General features: G+C 63.5%; 1 protein-coding gene across 1 annotated transcript in view; it reads left to right on the top strand.

The window, feature by feature from the left end:
• Positions 1-26,307, top strand: part of RXRA (retinoid X receptor alpha) — a 98,087-nt gene that overhangs the window by 47,281 nt on the left and 24,499 nt on the right. Inside the window, exon 2 of the mRNA XM_074331328.2 lies at positions 22,582-22,850. Coding sequence (XP_074187429.1) covers positions 22,582-22,850 — 269 coding nt within the window. The remainder of the gene's footprint in view (positions 1-22,581; positions 22,851-26,307) is intronic.

The raw sequence follows: 26,307 nt of genomic DNA, 5'->3' as shown, positions 1-26,307 counted from the left end.
GCCTGTGCTGTCCCCCAGTACAGGGGTCATGGCTTGTCCTCGTGGCCGCCTGGCCAGGGAACAGGTGGGCCTAGGGGACAGGTTCAGGGTGGGTGGGGTGCCCAGCGAACCCCAGCCCGGCCCCCACTCACACCGGGGCCATGGGGTTGAGGCCCAGAGGGGTGGGGTCCTGGTCCCTGAGCTGCCCTGCTTGGGGTGCCGCACTCTCACAGTCCACTCGGCCCGCGCTCAGCTCTGTGGCCCGGCTCGGCCCCTCAGCCCAGGACGCCTGGTCCTGGCTTCTGTTGCCCTGTGGGCTTATCTCTTCTTGGACCCTTGGAACCTGCTCTCAATGCTGGTCGTCCTGCAACCCTCCCCGTGCGGCTGTCCGTCCCATTTTCTTGTCCTGTGAGGAGGCAGGACTCTGCTGTTTGTCATGTTCAGTGTGGGTGGGCGTCGTGGGTTGCGGGCCTTGGTGGCAGGTCTCAGCCATGCTGCTCTCCCACCGGGGGCGCATTTGGGGGTATCTGCTGTTCCAGGGTCTGGGTTATACCCCCTGGGATCAGCCCTTTGCATCCGATTGTTAAACTTGGGGAGCCCGACCCCCGATTGTGTCGTGGCGGGACAAAGACCCAGGCGTCTAGCGCCTCGGGTGGAGTTGGGATCTCAGCCCTGGCCCACACGTGCCATCTCCCCAGTGTTGGATTTTTGGGGGCATGAGGAACGCCCTGTTACAGAGATTTAAAATGTTTTTTCTGATTTCTTTTTAAAATTCTGTGTGTGTGTGTGTGTGTGTATGTGTGTGTGTGTTAATCAGTCACAGATTTACTGCCCAGACCAACTTGTGTCCCGCCCCCCTCAGGTCTGGGGGGGTGGGGATGTCGGGGACTGATAGGATGCTGAGTGAGGCCACTGGTCTGTCAGCCCCTGAGGGGCTGAGAAAATGCCGGGTGGCAGGGCCAGCTTGGGGCTGGGTGGGGCCCGGAGGCACCTGGCTACCTCCTGTGGGGGGAGGCCCCATGGTCCTGGATGGTGGGTGGAGGGCTGTGCCAGGGGCGCTGAGCGCCTGTACGCTGACTGGGGACTAGGGGTGCATGGAGCGGGAAGCTGGCAGTGGCCACTCCTTCTGGGCAAGGGGAGGGAGGGGCAGAGAGTGAAGGTGAGGCCCTGGGCTCCTGGGGATGCCCGAGGGTGCCAGGCCACCGTGGGCATTGCTGTGTGATGGCTGCGCACAGGACCCTGCCCAGGACCCTGGCCAGAGCCAGGCCGCCCTTGGCTGTGACTTTGTTTTGTTTCGTCGACTCAGATCATCCCGCTCCATCCTGTGCCAGGAAGAAAGGCCCGCTTCTGTCCTCGGGTGGGGCCACGAGCCCCTTGCCTTCCCTCCACGGGGTGGGGTGGGGCCTGTGCTGCCATCGCTGTCAGTCAGTAAACTCAGGTACTGTCGGGTCACTCTCCTGCTGTCACCGCTCCTGGATGCGGGCCGGACCCCTGGGCCCCCGCCTCACTGCCCCCCACACCACACCTGTGCGTGCTGTTCCCTGTCCTACCCCCTGTCCTTGCATTGCTCCTCCTGGCCCCTTTGCCGTTGTTTCTCCTTCAGAGCCCGTCTCCCCCACCTTTCACCTGCACTAGGTGAGGCCCCTGCCCTCCAGTCTCTCTCACTTCCTCTGGGGTCCCTGAGGTGGGGGGCCTGGGTCTGCCCCCTGCTGCTGAGGGGACTGATGACCTATGCGGAGTAGGGGTGCAGTGCAGGGAGGAGCCCAGGCTGTGCCCAGGTGGACACACAGCACTGTGGGCTCCTGGGGCTACTGGGACAGGGCTTGCCTTGCTCTCTGCTGTCTGTGGGGACTGCATCTAGGGCCTGTGGTCAGAGTGGTGACTCGGATGGTGGACATGGCGGCCTGGTGGCCCTTCTGTGACAGGTCTGCTCTGGCCCTTTGAGCCAAGGTGTGGTTGTCCCCTGAAGGTGTTTCCTACACTCCCCTGACTACTGGCGGGGCCTTGCTTTCCTGTCTGTTGCCCCTTCTTGGTCCCCCTAGTTCTTGGGAGGTGACAAGACACAGCCGATTGACAGCTGAGACCTTGGGCTGGCCTGAGCAGAAGTCAGGCTCTGGCCAAGCTCCTCCTTGAGGTGGACTTCTCCGAGTGACCCCAGCCAGAGCCCAAGACCCAGAGGCCTGTGGCCCGTAGGGGACTTGCCTTGACCTGCCCAGCCCCCTAGGTGGAGCTCAGCCTCACATGGGCAGTGCCAGCAGTCTGGGCCTGGCTCTCTCCCCGATTGGTCAGCATGCTGGCCTCTGGGCTGGGTGACTCCCAGAGGAGGTGGGTGGGTCTGGGCTCGCAGGCTCATTCCCCACGGCTCACCTCTGGGTCCCTGGGGCCTTCGAGATGGGGCTCCAGCCCTACGGGGGCTGCATTTCCTGGGCCCCCGGCCAAGCATGGCCTTCCTGGGTCTCTCCCTGGAGACCCTCTGTGGTGCTATGCCTGGCTGCCCCACAGCGCTGGGGACACCTTGTTCCCAGGCCCGTCCCGCCGTCCGCTGCCATCAAGTCTGGACAGGTGTGTGTGTTCAGGGTAGCCGCCCGCGGTGGGGGCTAGAGGTGGCGTGCCGGCCCTGTGAGTCACGCCGATCCTGGGAGCGGGGGTGGCAGGGGCCCGGCTGCGTGCCGAGACATGTCGCTGGCCTGGCATGGGAACCCGCGGGGGAGAAGGGTGGGGGGTCTGCCTGAGGCCTCCTGGAAAAGCTGGGATGGGGCCAGGCCCCTGAGACTCTGCCTCCCGCCAGGCTCTGCTATGGGACCAGGATGGGGAGGCTGGGGGCCTCCCAGGTCGGTGCTTCCCAAGGAGCAGACGCTGCCCCGGAGCCCACCTTTCAAGCAGAAGGAAAACTCACTGGGAGGGGAGGCGAGGGGTGGGAAGGTAGCTGGAATCGGAACCCAGGCCTCTGGGCCGATGTCCCTGGGTGTCCAGGGAGCAGCAGGGATGAGGGGATGGCCCCCTGCAGCTGCCTCACCGTGCTTCCAGGCCAGCCTGGACTGGGCCCTCCTGTGCCTGTGCCGCAAGGCTCCTGGCCCAGGGCCTGGCCATCGAGTCTCAGCGAGCATCTCCTGCAGACCCCTGGCACCTGGGGCTGCGGGTCCGAATGCCACATGAAGGGTTTGCGCAGGGCTCCAGGGCCACCAGACCTGGGGCCAGAGGGCTTAGAGCTGCAGAGGTCCCAACGTGAGCAGCACCCCCATCTCCTACTGAGGGTCAGCACCCCATGCCCACCCTGCCGCAGAGACAACAGAGCCCCAGGAGGGGCTGGGGGCTGTGTGTCCCAGCGTGGGAAGTGGTGCAGACCTGTGCAGGGCAGAGTCAGACAGCCGGGGTCCAAGCCAGCGGCCTCCTGCCAGATCTGTGCCCTGGGCAGAGCTCTTTAAGGGAAAGCTCCTGGACCTTGGAGGGCCAGTGTGACACCGCTGTGAGGAAGGACAATGTGTGGGCTGGGCTGGTCACAGGGGTCTTGGAGGACATGCAGCTGCTAGAGCAGGTCAGGGGCTGCAGAGGCTTTGAAGAGACAGTGTGGCTGGGAATGGGTGACCAGAGGGCCTGGGCTGAGGGCTGGGGTCCAGGGATGACCTGCCTGCTTGCAAAGCCCATAGTCTGGATTGGTGGGTTCAGACTTAAGCTACACGGTGGAGGCTGCTTGCTCGGAGGGGGTCTTTCAGGCCTGGGGTATGGTCCAGACCGTCACACCCTGTCTGGCAGGGGCAGGGAGGGCTTCCTGGAGGAAGTGTTCTTGGTAGGAAGCCCCAGAGGTAATGACTGCCTGCTCTGAGGGCGAGGGCTGGGCTGAGGGGGTCAATGGCCACATCGGCTGGAGAGGGCAGGGCTGGACACAGAGGCCTGCGTGGGGCAGAATCCCCCCACACCACAGCCATGGCTACGGGGAGGGAGGTGGGCTGGCCTTGGTGGGAGGGATTGAGTGAGACCCATGGGCTAATTCAAGGTTTTTCCAAGCTAGCGGTTAGCCGTCTTAGGGGTGGGGGCCTGCTGGCTGGGCCTGGCTTCAGAGCCCTAGTCGGGGCTGTGGGGGGGGGTCAGCCCCAACCTCCCTGGGGTCCTCTGTCCGTCCAGCGTGAAGTGGAGGTGCCTCAGAAGTGAGGATGGTGCCTCAATCCTGGACAGTCGGTGCTCGTGAAGAGGCGGACCCTGTCCCGGTGGACACTGCAGGGTCTGGGGTCCTCGGGAGGCACTCAATGGTCCTCTAGGTGGGCGCTGCTTAGTGGACTCAAAAACAGTCCCCAGGTATCTGCTGTCAGGTGTAGCTGTCAGAAAGACCCCCCAGCCCCCTCTTTCCCCCTCCCCAGGAATATGGACTGGCCCCAGTGGGGGCTCTTGGTCTGTGTGCTGCCCTCCCCGCACCCTGCCTCACTGTGAACGACGGGAGGGGGCAGCTAGCTGAGCCAAGGGCAGCACTGGGCCAGCATGCCCGTCCTGGGCTGGCGCCTCCCGCCCACATCCTCGCCCCCGCTGCTGTTCTCACTGCCCCGGCCGCGTGCGGAGGAAGGAAGCTGAGGTTTGGGTGGTGTGTGTGTGTGTTTGCTTTTGACTGGGCTCCAGGGGCGCTGGCCACCTTGATGGGCAGTGTGAGGCCTGGGAAAGCCAGCAGGGCCGAGGCAGGGCCGGGGGCTTCCTGGGGGCCAGGAGCTAGGTGCAGGTCCAGGACAACTGGTGGCATAGAGAGGCCAGTGAGGGCAGCAGAAGCCCTGCCACCCCCCAGGGGGGACCCCGGCTGCCATCTCGGATGTTGTGGACTGGTGAGGTGGGCCAGAGGCAGGGCCCCTGGGCTTGGAAGGAGCAGTAGGTCTGTGGGATTGAGGGGTGCTGTGGGGGAAGGAGAGGGACGGTTTGTCACCCACTAACCCCTTCCAGTTACGTATGGGGGAAGCTGAGTGTGCAGTCCCATGGCTGGTGGGGGCAGGGGTGTGGGACTCTGTGCTCCTGATCTGTGTGTTTTCTACTTGCCGTGGTGTAAACACTCCCATCACAGCCAACTTCAAGCCAGCGATGTATAAAGACACCGAATGCTGGCTGAGAAGGGGTGCTGGTTGTTCGCATGAGCTGGTCGGAGCTGGTCCTGCCCTCACTGGGCAGCACCCCCTGCTTTGCTGCGTAGCCAGAGGTAGCACATGTTGCCTGCGATTCTGCTCAGCTCCTGGCACATTCTCGGTGCTTGGCTGTGCCTGCCCGGGGGGGGGCTCGGTGGGTGAGACCCTGAGGGGCCCAGAGGCACCTGGCCATGCCCAGCTAGGACTCAAGCTGCGTGACCCACGTGATGTGGCTTGTGTGTGTGCATGGAGGCCGGGATGGTGGAGGTCTGCCTTCTCAGTACCCAGTGCTGGGAGAGGCCTGCCTCCCCAGTTAGCACACAGGTGGGCCGTGGTGGGGTGGCCTCAGACCATGCCATCCCTGAGGCCACCAGCCGGTGGTCCAGGCCCCGCACCTGGTCACTTGGCCTCACTCTTCAGCCACCCTGGTCCCTGGCAGGCAGGTGGGGGTGGGGGCAGAGAAGAAGGTGCAGAGGGTGGGTCTTGGCACCTGACGCGTCATGTTGGGGTGGGACGAGCTGCTGCGGGACTGTCGGGGTGGGGTGGTGTGGGGGGGCCTGGGGCCGAGAGCGCGTCCGTTGTAGGCTCGGAGCCAGGCTGCCCGGCAGGTCAGGACGTGGTCTGGGCCCAGCACTGCCCTGCTGCGTTGGCTCTGAGCGGGCCCTGCATTTCTGGACCTTGCCTGCCACCCATGGGGCTGAAGGCAGGTCGGGAGGCTCGGAGCACTTTTTTCTCTCTGGTTGCTAAAGACAGCTTTCAAGTGACGAGGCTTGTTGGGCACCAATGAGCTGATTCAGTGGGGTGAGGGCCAAGAGGCTTTCAGAGGAACCTCCCTGCTGTGCCTGGGCTGACTGGCCAGGCCCTCAGGTGGCTGAGCAGGATCTGGGGGTCACGGCTGACTACCAGCCGCCACTGAGTTGCCTCTTGGAATAAAGCCTTTGACTCGAGCTGGGCGAGGATGAGGTAGGCTGGGCGGTGATCCTCGCTCCAGGCATGACTGCGCCGTGCCCCATCCATCCAGTGAACTTATCCAGGTGTGGTCCTGGGCCCTGAACCAGACCAGCAGGCAGCTGCGAGGAGCAGTGAGTGAGGGATTGTAGCCGACATGGGGGAGGGGCCGTCTGGCCAGGGTCCTGGCTAGAATCAGGCCACCACACAGGTGGTCTGTGTCGCTATTATGGAGATAATACTTACGCGTGGCACAGAACCCAAGCCCATAATGCCGGCAATGACATTCCATCTCCCCTGTCCAGAGCCGGGTTCCAGACCCCTCCATTCTGCGTTGTGACCTCTGGGGGCTTTCCTCACCATCCTCAAACCCCACACTTAGTGGGTTCTGGTGAGCGTGGACCTTTGCGAGCAGGACAGATGGGGTGGGAGGCCCCCGGGTGGACCCCTGCCTGGGCCCCACAGCAAGCTGGGTTCCAGGTGGAGAACGCAGTGGGAGCAGACTGGTGGACAGGTGTGGGGTGTGCTGGAGTGGCCTGGGGCTTGGGGGCTGCCGGGGAGACCGAGGCAGGGCTGCTGCCGGGCTGGCAGCCTGCAGCGGGGTTTCCACGTGCTCAAGTGGAAACTGCGGTGGCCCAGCCCCAGTGCCGGCAGTGGGCAGCAGGTGTGTGTGTGGGCAGTGAGCGCTCAGAGTCACCCAGGCAGCCATGGACCTCCTGGGGGGGGCCCTGAGGATCCCTCACTGGCCTGCCAGGGACCCGCGGGGCTAAAGTCTGTGTGCTGTAGCCCTCACGGTCCCTGTGGCCCGGCTCCCACCGTCAGTCCTGGGCTGGGCCATGGGCTGCTGGGCCACAAAAGGCATCCTGTGCCCTGGAAGAATGACCTCGTTGTGTGGCTGGAAGGCTGCCAGGAGCCACAAAGGTCTCCTTCCCTCTGTGCTTCCTGCAGACCCCCGCCTGGAGCCCATCCGGTCCTGCCCGGGCTCTGCTTTCCTGGCTGTGGGGGTCTAGCCCACCCTGCCCTCTTTCCTGCTAGGCCTGGTGACCCCTCTCCTGTCCTGGACTCCCGCCTCTGGGCCTGTACCTTTGCTGTCCCTCCTGCAGGGCCCTCGCTGCTCAGGGCTCGGTGCACATGGAGCAGGCAGGACGGCATGGTGGGGACCAGAGGGTGGGTGAGGGCATGTGGCCCCTAGGAGTGCCACTTGGGCTTCTCCAGGGCTGCCACCCCAGCCTAGGCCAGGTCGAGACTAGCACAGTGCATCCGGCTGATTGAGCCTTCCTGGGGTACTGGCCGGCACTATCAGGGGGCATGCTCCCTCACCCCATCTTCATGCCAACAGACAGATGAAAAGGGGGCTCCGCTGCGACACCTGACTTGCCCACAGCCAGGAAGCTGGCCAGTGATGGAGCAGATTTGAGTTCAGATTTGCTGGCCGTCCAGTGCGTGTTCTTGTCGTGTGCCCAGGCCCCTGGCCGCTGCTGCTCCCTCTGTGCTCACGGCCAGGACTGGCGTGTCTCCGATTGAGGAAACGAGCCGGCTCCCTGTCCTCTTCTAAGAAGTCCTTGGCTTTGGCCAATGGGAGCTGCCTGTGGTCACAGGTGTCTGGGTGAGGGTGGGGGGCCGGGCGGGCCCTGGGAAAGAGGAACTGAGGCACTGGGCAGCACCAGCACCACTTGCTCCCGACGAGCTCCCAGCTGCTCTGCGGAGACACTGGCAGTCCTGGCCTCCTTCCCTCCTGGGCTCCTCTGCTCGCTGAGCTGCCATGCTGCATCGCCGGCGGCTTCGGGACCCCGAGCCGGTGGGCCGGGGGCTCATGGGGCTGCCCCCGTGGTGGGACCTGTCACCTGCAGTCACCATGAGGCTGCACCTCCTGGCCTCTCTTTCGGGAGGTGGCCTGGCTTGGCGGCCTGGGGACCGTAGGTGGCTTGCAGGTGAGGACCAGGTTTGGTGGCACTGGGGGTGGCATGGCCCGGGAGGGTGCCAGTGTCTTGCCTACGGGGTGTGGCGCTCATGGCAGGTGTGCCTAGGGGGCAAGGTGCTGGGTGCTGGACGTCTCCATGGAGCGTGCCCTCCTAATGCCAGGTCACAGCTGTTGAGCGTGCGCTAGGAGCGTAGCTGTGCCGCGGACATCTCGTCCGTGTCCTGATTCTTGCCCACAGCCTGAGGCCAGGACCACTGGGCTCTGGCCCGCTCTGGGTGTCCGGGCCGGCAGGTCTGCATGGGGAGGGGAGAGTGGCTGGCTCTTCTGTCTCCTTGCCCCGACGCTCTGGGTAGGGCCCCTTCAGGTCTGGCTCAGTCCCCTTTACAGATGTGGAAACTGAGACTGGGATCGTGGGGACTTGTCTAGCTGGAGCAGGGCAGTGGACCCGGCTATCGTCCTGAGTCCCTTGTCAAGCATCTGCTGGGGGGGCTGTGTGAGGCCTGAGCTTCCTGGAGTCGGCTTGGGACGGATGGACAGCCCAGCGTCGGCTTGGCCCTGGGTCCCGGCCCCGAATCCCTGGGAGGGGGAGGATGGCTAGACGCTGGAGTCCCAGCGGGTCCCAGGCTAACCCTGTGGTGCTGAGGGGAGGCCAGCGCCGTCTGCCAGGCACCCGTCCTAGCCCACCCTGGCCACACATTCCATTTCCCCTCCGTTTGGTTTCTTCAGTACTACTCACTGTGTGCCATGGCCCATGTGGATCGCTCCCTCGCCTTCACAGCCGTCCCTAGGAGGACGCACCCTCCCATTCCCTGGTTCTGGGGGAAACTGAGGCTCAGAGATGTGAAGTGGCTTTCCCAGGGCCAGACAGCGGTTTAAGGGAGGCACTCAAACAAGACCTGGCCGGCCAGGTGGAAGCTTGGATCCCTTGCTCTTTCACGCCTTTTAAAATCCATTTACAATTTGTGAGTGGCTAGCTCTTCATTTGTAGGTCTCCTGGCTTGCATCTCTGTGGAGGGGCCCTGGCCTGGCCTCCCTCGTGCCGTGTGGACAGTGGTGGATGCCCCGCGAGGTTGCACTGGCCAATCTCTGGGAACCACTTGGTTTTGGAGCTGGAACCTGAAAGAAGAGAATACCAGCTGGGCATGTGCTGTCTTGACAGGGGTTTGCCCTTTCCATGCCCTTTACAAGCCTCTCCCGTGTTCCGCTCTGGCAGGAGGTGCGGGACAGGCACCCAGGGTGTGCGGCCCTGCTCTCTGTCCTGGGCCAGCCCTGGCTGGGGAAGAAGCCCCGGGCTTCTTGGCTTGCTTCCCGCCTCCTTGCTCAGCTGTTCCGGATGAGTGGCCATGAGTCTTGCTCCAGGTCTGGGTTTCCTGAATGCCCGTCCTGCAGCAAAGAAGTCCTGGGCACGTGGTTGGGATCAGGGCGCCGTCTCCCTGTTTGCAGGTGTTGGGGATTTGGGCCCCATCCCTTTGGCAGCTCTTCCTCAAGGGTGAGAACCGCCCACGGTCCCTTGTGTCCCCAATACATGTGACCCTGGCAGGCCTCTTCAGCTCTTGGCTTTGGTTTCTTTATCTGTAAAATGGGTGCAGAAAGAGAATTTTCCAGGCCAGCGTTTTGACGTGACAGGTTTACAATCATATAAAATTGCTTTTATATAGAAAACATACTAGGCTGTTAGGCTTTGCTGTGTGTGTGTGTGTGTGTGTGTGTGTGTGTGTGTGTCGGAGGTGGCAGGGTAGGGGTCCTCACAGGCATTGGTGACTGGGCCAGGCATCCTAAGTGTCCAGCAGGCATGCTGAGTGCCTCTCCTGCAGGTGACCTGGGAACACTGCTCTGGCCTGTGTAGGACGTGAGTCTGGAATCTTTGGGGTTCTGTGCCTAGACTGTGCACCTGGCTGCTGGATTTGGACTTTTGGGCTTGTTCCCTTGTCCCCTGCCTGCTTGCCGTCTGTTGCTGCCACTTGGAGCTCTTTCCAGGTCACTGTCTGTTAGTGTTGTGTGTATGGTTGTGTCATGGGCTGTGAGCAAAGCCGTCTCCTATGAGTCACATACGTGGAAGCCTCTGGCTCCTGGGGTCGGCGGCAGCTGTTTCGAGAGCATTTGGCGTTCTTACTGATTTCTGGGGTCACCTGTCACCTGGCTGTGTGGTTGTCCTGGGTCTGGATGAGTGCGGAGGCTGCGTTCGGTAGACAGAAGTTGTGGTTTGCTGTCCTCTCTCTGTCGATCCAGGTGAAAGATGACCCAGGTGACAGCCGATCCAGGTGACAGCTGAGTACTCATGGGGCCAGGTGCTAATGGTTCCCCAGGCGTCTGGTGGGCTGTGTGCTCTCTGGAGGGACCCATTCTCTCTACAGGGGTGGGGGCTGGGGACTGGGATAGATTTGAAGCCTTGGAGGTATAATTCTGGGTCCCCACTCCCCCCCCAGTCAGATGCTGAGGGCCCTCCTGTCTCAGGAGGGGGTGCGAGCTGGGGGCTGCTGCCTGCCTGTCTGTCTTGTTCCCCCAGGCCTCTGTGCCGCCCTCACCCCAGGGCAGGGGTCTGGGCCCCCGATTCCTCGATGTGGCCCTGCCAGTGGGGTGCATGTTGGTCACGGGGCTGGCCCCCAGCCCTGCCCCCTTCCCGGCCCCCCAGGCATTCAAAAATGTACATGTTCACAGCTCGTGGAAGCGATTTGCACATGTTGCCAAGGACAGGAGTGAGCTTTCCCCAGGTCCCGTCCCCCACTTCGACCCTGGCCATGGTCACCCCTGGGGGTCGCTTGTGGGATCAGGAGAAGTGGACATTGGTGAGGCCGAGAGGGCCAGGAAGGGGTACTGGGGCAAGCACTGCACAGGGAGGCCCCAGATGGCCAGAGCAAAGAGGGCAGGCGTGTTGGGGAGTGGCGGGGAGGGGAGCAGGGGGCCTGGCTCGGCCTCTGGGATGGGTCATGGGCTTTGGAGTTTGGAGGCTGTAATGGGGAGCCGTGGGAGGGTCTCTTGATGACTGAATGGACAGTGGCCATTCTGCCAAGTGACTGACAAGGGGGACAGCCAGGGGGAGGGCATGCTAAGCTGGCTGTGGGCCCTTGCGGCTCTCACCTGTATACAGGGGGCTGTGAGGCGTTCCCAGCGGTGGGGGCAGTGCGGCATGGATGGAGACCGTGGTCATCCAGGCCGACACGGGCGCTCCTGGGCTCTCTGTTAGTCTGTCCATCCCCTCTTCTGCCTGGGGACCCTGTGGGCTGGGCGACCAGGCTAGGTGCCACCATGGTGCTCCCTGCAGCCCATCCCAGGTTCTTGGGGCAGGAGCCTGCAGGACACGGACATTGCCTGACCCCTGTCCACCCTCTTATCTGCAGGGTCAGCGGCTCATTCCCTCTGCCACCACAGCATCCCGAGAAGTGCCATTGGCGGGTGAGAGGGTTTCCCCCTCCACGGCTGCCTGGAGGCTGCCACCCCCAGGTGTGTCAGGAGTGAGGCCTTAGGTTGGAGATCTGGGGACGTCATTGGATGCTTTGTGCGGATGGGTGGAGGTCCTCGGGTCTGTGCTTGGACAGCCAACCCCAGCCCCCTGGGCCTCTCCCCAGTGCAGGGTGGAATCAGTCCTGTCAGCAGACTGGGCCCCATCCTGAGCTGGCCCAGCAGGGAACCGCAGTGAGAGGCTCAGCTGTGCAGGCCCCAGAAGCTGCTCTGTTGGCAGGGGGTCTCCCCAGAGCAGTGAAGAGCTGGCAGAGCTGTCAGCAAGGCTGGGGTGTGACGTGCTGAGGTTGAGCTTTGAAGAGGTGGCTCTGGGTGCAGTGGGGCTGGGCAGGTGGGGAGGGAGGGCGGCTGCCACCCCTGCTGAGGGGAGGCACCCATGCTACGGTGGTCATGGGGAAGCCCCGCTCCAGCGGGCGGACGTCCCGTTCTCGGTCTGTCTCATGAGTGAGGCCCTGTCTCCGGTCTACAGAGGCCCCACCAACCGGGCCCCCGCACATGACGGGCACCAGCCTGGTGCCACTGGCTGAGTCAGTGCGCGTGGGTGAGCCTCTGCCAAGGGGGGTGCTGTGTGGGCCGGGGCTCATGCCCGTGGCAGCGGGAGGCTTGGAAAGCCCTCTGTGAACCCCTCGGGAGCTGAGCAGATGCTCTGCCCTCCAGGGACTCCCGTCTTAGCCCTGCCCCACCCACTGCGTGGCCCTGGGTGACCACGCCCTGGAGGCAATGAGCATCCCCGCCATGCTCAGAGGGCAGTGGAAGGACCCGGGGACACCCCCAGAAGAAGCCAGCCCCTGCCGGGCCCGAGGAGCTGCCCCCGGAGCGTCCCCTCCCCCTGGCCATTCCAGAATGCTCTGACTTGCTGGCCGCAGGTCTTGGAGCCCCCCAACTCCACCACAGGTGGCTGGGGTGTGGGTGAGCTTCCCCCGAAATGTCTGCCAGCGTGTTCCAGGAGCCAACGGGGGATGCATTGAAAATTAGAGAGAAAAACGACCAGAGGGGGTGGAAAGCACGGGCATTCCACGACAGAGCCGCGGGAGGTGGCGGGCCTTTGAGCCAGCAAGAGCAGCACGGCTCAAAATGAAACAAGAATCATTTCTTTTCCTGTTGAAGAGAAACCGTCTCAGCCAGCCCGCAGTCTCGGGGCCCCCTTGCCCCCCAGACTGCCGTGGAACAGGCGGGGTTTCACCAGGAATTCCCCCCTCTCCGCTCACCCTCCTCCACAGTCTGGATAGGCTCCCAGGAGGTGCTGGGGACAGTTCAGGGGGACTACCTGGAGGGGAGGTCGCTTCGCCCAGGAGCCCCTGCCTGGCCTTGGAGAGGTGAGCGTGCTGCCAGCTCCCTGCGCTCCCGTCCGTCTCCACGGTGGGCGTTGCTGCTGGGCACCGGGTGTCTGGGCCTGGAACTCTGTACCCGGCCACCCTGGCCGGCGGGGGGAGGGTTTGGAAGGGTGACGTTTGTTGGGTGCACTAGGGGCAGAAAGCCAGGCCTGCCCCTGGTTTAGTGGCTCTTGCTCTGGCTTGGAAACCGCCTCTCTGTCCGTGAGCGCCTTTCCCCCATAAGGATGGGACAGAACTCCCTTAATGGACGCTGGCACAGTGAGGATGGTCCGTCACCGGTGCCACTGCTTAGACCGTGTCTTTGCCTTACGGAGCCTCTGTCCTTGGGGACTTGTCACAGCCCCCACCCCCAGGGCAGGCCCCTGGGTATAGCATCACACACTTATCTCGGCTGGCTCTCTGCTGCACTGTGTCCCGTCCCCTTTGTCACCCCCTTTCTGTACCTGTGCCTCCTCCCCAGGGATCCCAGAGGCGTGAGGGTTGACTGCTGCCCCCTGCCCCCCTACCCCCGCAGCTCCTGTTATGCTCCTGAGCAGGAGGTGTGGCCAAACTGTCCGGGCAGCACGTCAGAGTGGGGGGGCCATGCAGGACCTCTGGCCGCAGGGCTGGAAACCAGCTTTGGGACTCTCCGGGGCCCCTGGGCATCTTTCTGGGTGGGTGTACCCGTGTCAGCCTTCATCCAGCAGCCCCTCCCCACCACCCTATTGGGGGCTTCTTTCTGGAAACCAGCTGCAAGGGCCACTGCCAGTCACTGCTGTCCTGAATTCCTCCTTGGTGCTGGCCGGCCAGGGTCACCCTCACCCCTGGGGCCTTGGGATGGGTGAGTGGCCCCATCGGTGAGTCCTTATTGTTCCCCAGCTGCCTGTGGAGCGGGAGGGTGCCTCTTGGTAAAGTCAGACGCCGCGGAGCTGTCCTGTAAGGAGTGGCCTCCCTCGCATTTGGGGGCTCTGGGTGATGGCCGTGAGGCCTGCATCCTGGGGGGTTTCTGCCCGGCGGGGGTCTGGAAACCAGAGTGAGAACCGGCCCTGGGCCGAGCACTCCGGGATGGGTCTCTGAGTCCGTAGCTTCCGCCCAGTCACTGCCAGTTCTGGCGTTGCCCCTGACCCCAGGCCTGCATGCTGGTCCTTGCCGGGAGCTCTGCCTGCGGTCATCTGGCATCTCCTGAAAAATTGACCCTACCCTGAGGTCTGGGGGCCCTGGAGTCACGGGGAAGAAGGAGGGGAAGGTGGGGAGATGGCGGTTCTTGAGCCCGTGTTTGAGGTGTCTGCGCAGCAGGCCCTGGTCCCCGTTATCCTGAAGATGTGAGTGGCCCTTGGGGTCTTTTCCCCATAGCACCCAGGCACACACAGGGTGGCCTGGTGAAGAGCGGCATGACACAGCCAGGGAACTGGGCCTGAGGGGTGGGGCGTTGGCGGGAGTCTGCTTGTCTGGTCAGTGTGTCCCTGCCCCCCAAGCCCCTTCCCCAGCACGTTTCTCTGAGCTGCGAAGGGCTAGGGAACGCACCCAGCTTCGGAGGAGGTCCCTCATCTGTACCGTGCTGGTTGGAGAGCGCCCCCAGGGAAGGTGTGCAGCTCAGCACCCAGGGATCCCAGGTAGCGCCTGCCACGGGCATCGGGTGGACTGCCGCCCGTCGATGGGTTACCACAGCGCCCACTGCGAGAACTGAGGGGATGGGAAGGTCTGCAGGTGCCTTTGGTTGATGGTAGCTGGGCCTGGTGTGAAGGAGGCTGTGGCCACAGCCCCTGTGGACCGTGGGCTTCTGGAGAGTGGGCATGGCGGGTGGCCTCCTACAGAGACCCTGGCCCTAGTGCCTTAGTGCATTGGTGCCGTCACTCCTCAGCGCTTTGCCGAACACCATCCAGGCCCAGGCGCTGGAACACTGGCCACCCCTTCCTCCGGGCTGTGCTCCCCACTTCCCCACAGTGTCTGGGTTCCAGCTACACCTGCTGCCACTGGGCCCAACCACAACACCCAGGTTGTATCCGTGGGCTGGGTGAGGGTGCTGCTAGCCTGAGCACCACTTCCTGTTTCTCCCCCACCTCTCACCGCCCTGGCCTGCTCGGTGTAGCCAGCAGAACCCCCAGACACCGTCCTTGTGCCAAAGCCATGTGGCATCACCGTCAGCTTCCCTGCGCGTCAGCCTTTTGTCTGTGCAGTGGGGCAAGGCAAGGGGTTGCTCAAGTGGTGATGGTGGTGATGGTGATGGTGGTGATGGTGATGGTGGTGATGGTGAAGGTGATGGTGAAGGTGATGATGGTGGTGAATATGGTGATGACACAGATGAGTTTGTCATGGAGCACTCGCTACGTACCGGTGCAGATCATTGTCCTATCCTGAGCTGTGTTATAAAGAGTGGTTTCCCTGATTAGATCCCTTGGCCCTTGATGGGGCCTGTCTCCATAAAGGGCATTGCAAGGGCTTTGCCCTGTGCCCTGGGGAGTTAGAGGTCGATGAGGACCGAAGGGCTTCGGGTTCGTGTCTCCCGGCTGGGATCTGGAGGTCGAGGTATGTGAGTTATCATTCCTTGACCTCACACCCCTCTAGGTCATGGGGCCGGGCAGATTTGGGGTGAAGATCCTGCCCTGCCTTTGTATCTGATTCCCTGTGGGGGTGGTGCAGCCACCTGGTCAGCTGTGCCCACGTGCTGCACGCCCTCCCGCGTCAGGGACCAGAGGCCCCAGGTCCTTTGCCTTCATTTCATGCCCCCTCGCTTCCCTGCGTTTCCCAGGCTCCTGCTCTGAGCCAGCCCTTACGCCCATCTTGGGGGCTGAGGTGGTTTCTGAGCGGAGCTGGACACGGTCCCTGCCATTGAGGCCTCCCTGGCTGGTGGGGCAGAGGGCTAAGAGTCAAGCCCAGCCGCATGGCTGCTCCTGGGGTGAGGGCACTGGGCGCTGAGACCCTGCTCTCCTTGATTTGGGCAGGGTGGGCGACCATAAAGGTGGATTTAGCATTCCTGAGTCGCTGAGGTCTTGTGAGGGACCGGAGCTCACAGAGGCGGTAGCCAGACCGGAGTCCAGGATCCTGCACTGGCGCCTGTCCCTTCCCAAGCCCTGGGTGGAGCCTCTGTCTGCTGGGTCTGTACTCCCCGGTCACTGGACGCCCGTGTGACAGGGCTGGCGTGGTGACGGTACCGTCCCTCACTCAGCAGAGCATTCCTCCTGTCCCGTGGCCTTCAGAGCCTACCCCCTCCTTACCCCTTTTCTCCTGGGCCCCTGGGCATCCCCGTCTGTGCCAGAGGGGCTGGGTGGGCAGTGCTAGAAAGCACTGCTTTGAAGAGGCCAGTCGGGGGTCTGCGTGGGCCTGTGGGGAGTGAAGCCCCTGTTGGATGACCAGGGGCTGAAAGCCCTTCGAGCCACTTCCTGTGGGTGCCTGTGGGCGGGTGGGGGCACAGGGTGCAGGGGATGCCTGTCGTGGTTCACTGCACACCCCCTCTTCTATCCTTTGGGGACTGGGCAGGGCTGGGCCACCCCAGGCTCCCATGTGGAGCGGGACCTGAGTTCTGGCTCCTGCTGACCGTCTGACAGATTTGCTGGTCCTGGCAGCGCGAGGGGCCTGGGTCCCATCTGGCCAGTTGGGGGCCTCTCTGTAGGGGCCCCTGAGGCTGGCTGCCTGGGGTGCTGCTATCTGACCTTATTTGAGGGCCCCAGGCTGTTGGGGGGGGCAGGGGCAGAGGTGGGCTGGGGTTTCTCCTGATCACCATGGAGGCCCAGCTGACCTGTGTCCTCAGCAGGGGCTGGGATTTGGGGCTGGGGCCATTGGTTGGGCAAAGGGCACGGTGACCCCAGAGGAGCTGAAATTTCAGCTCGAGCCCCCTGAGTCGTTGTAAACTGACACTTCGCTGGAGGCAGTGGGTCAGTCATGCTCCCTGGAGTTGGAGGTGACAGGCCCCTGGCTTGGTCCACGCTCTGCAGGGAGGTTGGAAACAGGCACACAGGTGCTGGGAGCGCCCCCTGCAAGGGCTCGTGGGGCCTGTTTGTCTGGTCCCTGTCAGCAGCCTCTGCTGTTGGCATAGCCACTTACAGAAGGGGACACAGGCCAGGGAGGCATGGGCCTTGGGGCCCCAAGGGTGGGCAGGAGCCCAGTCTCCCCAGGGCCAGCACCTCCTGTGTCGGGGGCACGTCTGCCCTCCCTGCCGCAGTTCCCGAAGGCCCCGCGCCCTGCAGGGGCCAGTGGAGCTTCCTGCCTCCCCCTCCTGCTCCAACCACCTCAGCTTCCCCCAAACCCCGACGCGCCCGTGGTCCCACCGCAGTCCCCACCAGGCTGCCACTTCTCCCTCCCGTGGCTGCTGGGGAAGCAGTCCTTCCGGAAGGTGGGGGCTGGAGGTGGGCGTCCCGGGAAGCTCCCCACTGCAGGGTTTCGGTTCTGGGGAGGTCCCTAGGCAGGGCACAGAGTTGCAGGGCTTGGGGGAACGGACGCTTGCTCAGAGCCTGTCCTTGTTGGGTGCTGACTCACTGCGGGGGTCTTCCTTACCCCTTGGTGCCCTCCCCCCTCCCGGACACCCCTTTCCTACCTCCTTCATGCCCCTCCTTGAAGCCCGGCCCATTCCAGCCCCATGGGAACCCTCCCCTGCTCCCGTATTTGGACTCCTGTCCGTCCCTGCGCTGGGGTCCCTGCGCACATGAGCCTTGTGTCCTCTTGTGCCCAGCAGGACGTGTGGCCTGCCCTTGGCTCCACCTGTGGTCTGCTCAGACCCTGCCCTGGTCAGTTCTGCAAATTCAGAGGGGGCCAGGGGAGCCCTGAGATCCCCTTTCCAAGAACTGGGGGTTCCCTGCTTGCCTGGGAGGGGCTGGGTTCAGGGCTTGCCCCCACCCTGGGCCGTGTGGGGCTGGCATTTCCTGCCACCTCCCCACCTTCCCCTCCTGCCAGGCAGAGGCCGGAAAGGAGTTGGTGGGGGTTCCCCAGCTTCTTGCTGTTGGGTCCAAGAGGCTCCTTGTGGGCATTCTGGAGGGAGCCTATGCAGCTCAGGAATTTTGGTCAGTGGGGGTGTCCCTTCCCTCTTAAAGGGACCTCTGGGGCCACCAGCTCAGCCATTCCCCACTGGTGGTTGTAGTTTCTGCTTGCATACAACTACGACGGGGAACTCACCACCTCAAGCAGCCATGCCATTGTCAGTCACCATGAGAACGTTGTTTATTTTAACTTTATTTACTAAATGTAACTTTCACGGTCACACTCTGGTCCAGGGAGCTACTCGGTGTGCTGACCATTCCAGGCTCTTCCATCTCTGCTCCACAGCTTCCGTTTCTGTCCTCCAGGTGTTTGCATTTTGGAGTCAGTTTTGTGGCCTGAAATACTTTTTGTGCCAAGAGAGATCTGTCCATCACACCTTCCATGCTGCTTCCTGGACTGAACCCTGCAGCCCTGTGAGGTCTGTGTCAGGGCTGCCAAGGGCATCCCCTCTGCTGGGACTGGGCCTGTCTCTTTCTGGAAGTCCCTGTGAGTTCCCAGCCTCTGCCTCCTTCCTCAGAGTCCCACTGATTGCTGATGGTCTCGAAGTGGGCCTGGTGGACATAAGGGGCGTGAGGTGCTGGGGTTTGAGGCCCGGTGAGGCCCAGTTTCTGAGGGGCCAGATTCGGCGGTTGGCACCTCTGCATCCCCTCAGGTGGGGAGGGCTGGGTGTTAGCTGGCTCCCAGGGTTGGGTCTGGGGCTCTGAGCCTGGCTCCCTGGCCAAGCCAGCTCCACTGAGCTGAGGATCAGATAAGTGTGTGGTGACAAGGCCTCTGCAAGTCCAATGTATGACTTTTTAAGAATAAGGCCTTATCACAGCTCTTGCTTATCAGTGGGTGGGGACAGATAAATGGCCCAGAAAAGACAGCCTGCAGCCTGTGGAGGGGTGCACGCAGGGCCTCCCCCCTGCAGCCCGTGGAGGGGTGCATGCAGGGCCTCCCCCTGCAGCCTGTGGAGGGGCACACAGGGCCTCCCCCTGCAGCCCGTGGAGGGGTGCACGCAGGGCCTCCCCCCTGCAGCCCGTGGAGGGGTGCACGCAGGGCCTCCCCCCTGCAGCCCATGGAGGGGCACGCAGGGCCTCCCCCCTGCAGCCCATGGAGGGGCACGCAGGGCCTCCCCCCTGCAGCCCGTGGAGGGGCACGCAGGGCCTCCCCCCTGCAGCCTGTGGAGGGTCACGCAGGGCCTCCCCCTGCAGCCCGTGGAGGGGTGTACGCAGGGCCTCCCCCTGCAGCCCGTGGAGGGGTGCACGCAGGGCCTCCCCCCTGCAGCCCATGGAGGGGCACGCAGGGCCTCTCCCCTGCAGCCCATGGAGGGGCACGCAGGGCCTCCCCCTGCAGCCCGTGGAGGGGCACGCAGGGCCTCCCCCTGCAGCCCGTGGAGGTGCACGCAGGGCCTCCCCCTGCAGCACAGGGTTTGCACATTTTTGCCTTTTCTTTCTAACATTCCCTTCCTGACCAGAGAATCTCTCTCCAGAAGACTCCAGAAAACACCGCAGCCCATTGTCACCCAGGCTCTGGGAAAGTGTCTGCCATGGGCAGTCTGTGTAAACAGGAAGCGCCCATGTGGGGGCCTGGGTGCAGTGGGGGTCATGGAAGGCAGGGGCTGGCAGGGTGGCCACACCCTCAGGACTGGGGGGGTGGCGGACGGGGCTCATAGCCGGTTTGGAACAATTGTCGCACTTGCCGCTGGGAATGCCAAGCAAGGGGGCATGCCTGAGGAAGCAGGTTCCCGTCATATTTGGGGGATGAGCTGCACCCAGAGGCTGGAGGCTCTTTCCCCGTTGTCCCCCCTTTCTCCTGGAGTCCCTCTTTGCACCCATCTTTTCTCTTCCACCCAGTTTCCCCTCCATCTCATTGGCTCCCCCTCCTCATGGTTCTCAGACTTGGGCTGGGTGCTGGGGAGCTGGGGCAGCTTTGAGGTGTAGCCTGGCAGCTGGCAGTCAGACAGGCCACCTTCCTCCCTCCCTCCCTCCCTCCCTCCCTCCCTCCCTCCCTCCCTCCTTCCGGCCAAGCTTTCTCCTGCCTCTCCCTCCCCTTCCTGCCCAGGAGCAGCAAACAAACAAACAACCAGGCAGCTGGGGCCCAGCCCCTGTAGCTGTGTGACCAGGAAGCCCCCCTTCCCCAGGCAGGACCACTCCCTGTCAGGTGTGGCCAGCCAGTAGCAGAGGCCCCTCAGAGAGACCCCCAAAGAGCCCCCAGTGCCCTCCTCTACTTCAGAGACCTCCAGTCTCCCCAGGATTCCCAGGGGCAGAGTGTGGAGGTGGGGAAGCTGCGAGAATGCAGGAGTGACTTCTGCTGGCCCATCTCAATCCCAGAGGCTGGGAAGAAAGGTGGGCGGCTCCCCTAGGCTTCCGGACTCACTCCTGCGGTTGGGACCCATCTCCAGGTCCAGCCTCCTCCCAGGTACCCCCAGCAGTTGCCTTGGCCCCTCTCGGTTTTGGCTCTGGCGGAGATGTCCGCAAAACGGATTTGGGGGCATTCATCTTGCTTTCCTTCCTCTTGTACCTTGAAATCAGCAGAGTGCTTCTGGGCCATGTGAAAGGGGTGTGCCAGCCTTGCACTGGTCAGTCAGCCCTGGCCTGAGTCCTGCCAGCCTGCCTGTGCAGACCGGAAACCGAGGCTTGGTCAGAGGTGGAGCTGGCTCAGGGTTCCTCGTCCAGGGGGTGGTTGCAAGCCTGGTGAGGTGGGCACTCCAGGCGTCCCAGCAGTGGCCCAGTGGAAATAACGGTGGTTGCCCTGCCTAGGGATAGCTGTAGATTTCTGGGAGTGTGCCTTCCCCGTGCCTCAGTTTCCCTGTCTGTCATAGGTGGGTGGACAGGGTCACAAGAATTCCGTGAGATCAAGGAGATGGAGGTGCTTCACGGACGCACGTGGGCACCGTTTCCTTCTGGTCCGCTTCCATCAGCCCTAGTGGAGGCCTCTTGGCACGCAGTGTCCACATGTGATCTGGGGAGTTGAGAGACGAATCGGGCTGATTTGCAGTACCGATCATTGCCCATAAGTGCCACTGCCATCCGGTTCTGGAATTCTTTAAGCTTTTGTTTCTAAGTTCAGTGAAGTGGTTTGTTCCCAATATTGTGATGGCGGGAGTTTCGAGGGGATCAGATGTGGCTTGTCGGTGGAGTCAGATGGCATCAGGCCCTTCCTCCCTCAGAAGGGAAGTGAGGCTAGGGGCTGCAGGATGGGAACGGGGAAATGCTCCTAGAGGAGGGGGTCCGGCAGGGGTGAGAGAGCCCCCTGTGTTGTGTGGGACCACCCCGCCCCGCGGGTGCCCAGTGCCTCCATGCACAGGTTCGGAGGTCCTGATAAGAGCTTGGGCTTTGGCTGGAATCACATCTGCTCCGTGTCCCGACTCCGCCCGGTTGGTAGTGGTGTCCTGAAGCATGATGGTGCGTGCCCTCCGAGACTCAGTTTGCACAGGCGACCAGTGTTGATGAGAGGACTTGGGGACGAGGCACACACACAGGACTTCTTCCTGCCCTGGGCCTGGCACTCAGGACTGCTCAGAACAGCGGCCCTGAGGTGTAGGGAGGCAAACTTGTCCTGGGGCCATTGAGTGGTTGCATGGCTGTGGAGGGGTACAGCCAGGTGTGTGCCCTGACCTGGGGTGTGCGTGGACGGAGGCCACTCCACTGTGCCCATGGCTCCGCGGGACTTCTCAGAAGCAGGTGTGATCGCTGCAGGCCGCGTGGCACGCGCCTGGTGGCAAAGGGCCGGGTGGCAAGGGCCGGAGAGACCCTTTGCAGACGGGAAGGCTGCAGCCCAGAGGGGCGTGGCTTGCCCAGGGCATCCTGCTGTGCTCCAGCTGCCTTGTGTGGCCTTCTCCGGTTCCGGTTCCAGTTCCAGCCTGCACAGGCCCCTGGGCACTGGATTCACCACCTGAGGACCTCTCTGCTGGGGGTGCTTCTGCTTGCTGAGCCCTCCGGGTGGGGTGGGGAGGCCGAATGAGCCGTTGTTGGGGCTTTGAAATCCTTGAGATGAAAGGCTGTGTGTGGGAGGTCCCAGCCTCTCCCCACAGCCTCTGCAGGCTGCCCAACGCCATGCCTAGCACATAGCTGGGCCCCTCCACCAGGCCCACCTGGAGCTCCCTGCCCCAGCCGCGTGCCTCCAGGCCTGGGCACGCAGGAAGACCGCACCTCTCCAGGGCCCCAGGAATCAGAGGGGCCTGGGGGGTCTGGTGTCTTGGCCACTGCTGCTGGGGCACCTGAGCAGACCCAGGCAGTGTGGCCGGCAGTTAAGGCCACAGACTCGGGAGTGGGCCAGCCTCCCGGTGCTGGTCGTGCCCTGCCAGGGCCGCTGTTAGGACACAGGGCCTCGGTTCCCCAGCTGTGAAATGGGGTGATAGCAGTGCCCCTGCCTGCCTTCTCTCTCCAGGCATTAATCTACACTGGGGATGTGGATTGGTTCCGCCACATAGTGGATGCTCTGAAAACCTGAGGCTTCATTTTTTTAGGATTTTTCCCAGACCTTCACTTTGATCCCGAGTACATGGGCGGAGGGGCTGGCCCCTCCTGGCCCCGGGGCATTCAGGCTCGGCAGGTCTGGGGTGTTGGGGTTTCGAGCAGCAGCTCTGGCCTCCTTGCTCAGACAGGTATCTTAGAGCATTTTGATGGCAGCTGTCAGCCTGCTTTTCCTGCATCTGCCTGGGGTCCCGCCTGAGTCCTAAAGCGGGGATGGGGAGTGGGGGTTGGGGGGTTGCCTAGGAGGGGCACTCTGGACACCCTGGCCTTGTCCTGTGTCCACTGAATTTCTGTCAGTGAGCCACGGGGCTGGGGGCACCCAGGGCCTCGCCCAGGGCCGGCTTTCCCTGGCCCGGTGGCCCCCGTGGTGTCTGGCCTGAGGGTAGCAGGCCAGTCTGCGCATCCTGACCACCCTCCCGTGGGCTCTTGTCTTGCAGACTTCTCCACCCAGGTGAACTCCTCGCCCCTCAACTCCCCCACGGGCCGCGGCTCCATGGCCGCCCCCTCGCTGCACCCCTCCCTGGGGCCCGGTATCGGACCTTCTTCGCTGGGCTCCCCAGGACAGCTGCACTCGCCCATCAGCACCCTGAGCTCCCCCATCAACGGCATGGGCCCGCCCTTCTCCGTCATCAGTTCCCCCATGGGCCCCCACTCCATGTCCGTGCCCACCACACCCACCCTGGGCTTCGGCACCAGCAGCCCCCAGGTAAGTTCTGGGGCTGGGCAGGCGCGAGTCTGGGCCGGGGGTGGGGCCTGGGCTGGGGGTGGGGCCTGGGCTGGGGGTGGGGCCTGGGCTGGGGGTGGGGCCTGGGCTGGGGGTGGGGCCTGGGCTTCACCTGCAGCAGGTCTGCATCACCACATGGACTCTGGGAGGCAGGTGCTGTCATGGCTGCCCTTCACCTCTGGGAAACCGAGCCTCAGAGAGGCGGCCTGGGCTTAGGTTTGAGCCTGGGTCTGGCCGACTCCTGAGCCCGTGACCCTCAGAGGTCATCAGCCTAGCTTCCTCCCAGCTGTGTCTCCACTCCCTCATGGCCCCCTCCCTGTGGGGCGTGCGGAACTTTGTAGGGTTCCTAGGCTTAAACCCTGTGTCCCCTCAGCTGCCCCTTCATCCCCTCGCTTGCCCCTTCTCGGGCCCGGGCCCTTCCCCTCCTGGGCTCCGCTCGTGCCCACACCAGGTGGCTTCAGTGCCCCGGCCTCGGGCCCCACGGTGGCCTCCTCGCTCCTGCCCAGCTTGGTAGTCGGCTACCTGTGCATGTTCGCTCAGATTCTTCTGTGGGACAGTCTGGCTTTGGGGCTCTGTCTGGATCAGGAAGCGGCTGGTGCCTCGAAGGGCCTGGCTCAGTCCACTTCTTGCTCTGGAGACCTGGAGGCCTGCCTCAATCTCCCCTGGACACTTCTTGTCCAAACTCCTGCAGAGCTGTCCTGAGTTCCTCAGATTCCTGGGCCGTGAGGGGCCACAGAGCCCAGCTGGGCATCCCCCCCCCCCAACCTGTGGTTCTTGGCGGATTTCTCGCTGGCTGGCCATGTGACCTGCCTGAGCCCCAGCGGGCATTCCCTCTCGCTGGGGCTCCAGCTGTCCATCCTGAAATAGGCGGGCTCCCTTCCTGCTCGCACTGTCCAAGTCCAGGTTCAGCTGTTCGTGCCTCAGTAGGTGAGGGTCCCGTGTGGCGTTTCAGTGTGCCATTTCCATGGGGCCTCAGGGCTTGAAGTGTGGCTGCCTTACCTAAAGCCACACAGCTGATCATGACAGCCGTGTGTCCTGTGTCTCAAGTCCTCTGCTGCCTGTGGAGCCACACCACCTCCAGGGCAGCCCCCACTACTCCTGGCCCAGGAGTCTGGAGCTCGCCCACTGCCCGTCTGGCCTTGGTAGAGAATCTCCATGACTTCTCCAGGGCAACCTTGTCAGCCCCTCTTCACCTGGGAGCTAGGTGCAGAGGGCTAGGACCTTGGGCATCAGTGCAGGGCTCCCCATGCCCCCTCCATGTCCGCTGGCTTCCACAAGCAGGCAGAAGGCCTGAGGTGTTGGCACGAGGGAGGCTCAGCCGCCTTCCTGGGCCCGGCGTGTTATTTTTAGTATAGCCGTCCCACCCCCATTCTTGTTGGCTGCACGATGCTGCAGCGAAAGGGCAGCTGGAGACTGGGAACCTGGACAGAGGTGGGCACCTGCTGGCTCTCAGAGCCCCACGCGGCTCCTTGCTGGTCACAGGCCCGCTGACTGCCCTGGACACACTGAGGGCTCGCGAACAGCGGGAGCCTGGGCGTGAGGGTCTGCAGTGGGGCTGTGCAGGGGCTGGGCCCACACGACGGTGGCGGAGTTGCCCCTGACCTTGGGCCGCCTGGTGCCCCTGACACTGTTAGCCCGCCTGGGGGCAGGGATGGGGTGGTACGGGGTGGAGGTGGGGGTTGGGGGCCGCCTCCGTTCTGTTCTCTGTAGTTCTGTGCACACAGCCAGGTTCCTGGCTCGTAGCAGGTGCTTGTTGAATCCAAGTTGCTTGTGAGCGAGGGGGCCCCAGGTCCCTTGAGGTTGGTGAGGGGATCACGGCAGGAGTCAGGCCTGGGAGGTGAGTGGGGAGTGCTAATGTCCTGCTGGTCAGCTGTCCGTCTGTCCGTCTGTAGGTGGTTGGGCTGCACTCGGTTTTGCCATGGTCTGAGCCCTGTGCTCGGCCTCTGGCCTGGTTCCCCTGCCCCCGGCTTCACCCCTGCCTTCCATCGCTCCTTCCCTGGGAGCTGAGCTCAGCTTCTGGGCTTCATCAGTTTGTCTTGGAAACCTGGGGTTCCCCATGTTCATGGGCGTGTGGTGGAGTTCAAGGGAGACATGTGCCCCCACTCCCCCCCCAACCCACAGCTGCGAAGTCACGGTTGCCAGAGCCAGAGTTTCTCTGACTTCTGCTGCTGTTGGGGAGCGTCTGGCGCTGTGCCAAGCACTGTCTGCCGAGTCCACAATCCCAGGGGGCCAGCCACTGGACCCCGCCCTGCAGGGCAATGGGCACATGGGGGTCTGGGCACCCGACTGCCCCATGTGTCTCTTGTCCGGGGACTCTGTCTGCACAGGGCCCAGGGAGCGTTCCCACCACGGCTCGGAGCTTGCCCACAGCCCCTGGCACGTGACGGCCTCCTAGTACCCAGGCCTTGTCAGCCCAGCAAAGCCTCCCTGTTGTAGGGCCTGCCCCAGCCCCGGGGGCAGTTGTCCCTGCCTGCTTCTTGCTGTGGGCACCTCGGCCATGAGGCCTCCACCAGGTGTCCGCATGAAGCTGAGGGCACTTCCGAGGCTCTGCCCCTGCCTTGGTGGGCAGATGGAGGCCTGCTCTTGGTGCTTGGCGGGCTTGGGCCTCCCATCCCAGTTCTGACATGGGTGAGGGCCTCCCCCATGTGGGCTGGTGGTGGGGGGCTGCCATGGGCTGGGGAAGGAAGGGCGTGCTGGGTGTGGAGAGAGGGACGGCAGACAGGCAGGAGACCTGGGCGAGGCGTTGGTGAGGCTGGTGGTTATTAGTAAATCCCATAGGCTGCAGCAGGAACTGAAATAAACGCTGAGGATATGAAAGGGGAAATGGGGTCCCCACCCTGGCTACACTGTGGAGTCATCAGCCTCTAGCAAGGGGCTGTTGGTGCCCTGGGTGTCCTAGGAGACGGGGTGGAATGCAGGAAGGCAGCATCCCCTTAGGTGGGGGGCTGTGAGCCCACTGGGGGAGGGGAGCGTGTGTGGCAGAACGAGGCCCAAGGCTGCCCTGTGCTCTGTCCTGGGAGCTGTGAACCCGGCCAAGGCTTGGCAGCTTGAAACTGAGATGGCGAAGAATGACCCTCCGGCCCCGAGCAGCCTTGCCCTCGTGGCCATGTGGGACTGTCCACCACTTGAGGCAGAGGAGCAAAGTGGGTGACCGGGGGCCTGTGGAGAGCGGGCACTCCCGCCTTCTCCCTCCTGGGCAGTGTGTCTCCGAGGGCTCCTGGCTCTGGCGACTGCTGTGCCAGGGGAAGCCAGAGCCTGGGCGGCAGGGATGTGGAGCGCAGCCTGGGAGCCAGTGTAGCCGTGGCACTGACCATGACAGACCTCTCTGTCGTCCTGCCTGCTGGGACCCTGGACAGCTCTCCTCAATGCTGCAGCCCTGCCTCAGTTTACCTAGGGCAGGCCACACTCCCAAGGGCCTGCACATGGGGCTCTGGGAGAC

Source organism: Rhinolophus sinicus, chromosome 16 (assembly GCF_057876585.1).
Source record: "Rhinolophus sinicus isolate RSI-liver-muscle chromosome 16, RSI-T2T, whole genome shotgun sequence".
In the NCBI taxonomy this organism is placed as follows: Eukaryota; Metazoa; Chordata; class Mammalia; order Chiroptera; family Rhinolophidae; genus Rhinolophus; species Rhinolophus sinicus.
Note: the sequence above shows the minus strand (reverse complement) of the source record. Positions and strands in the feature narration are given on the sequence as shown.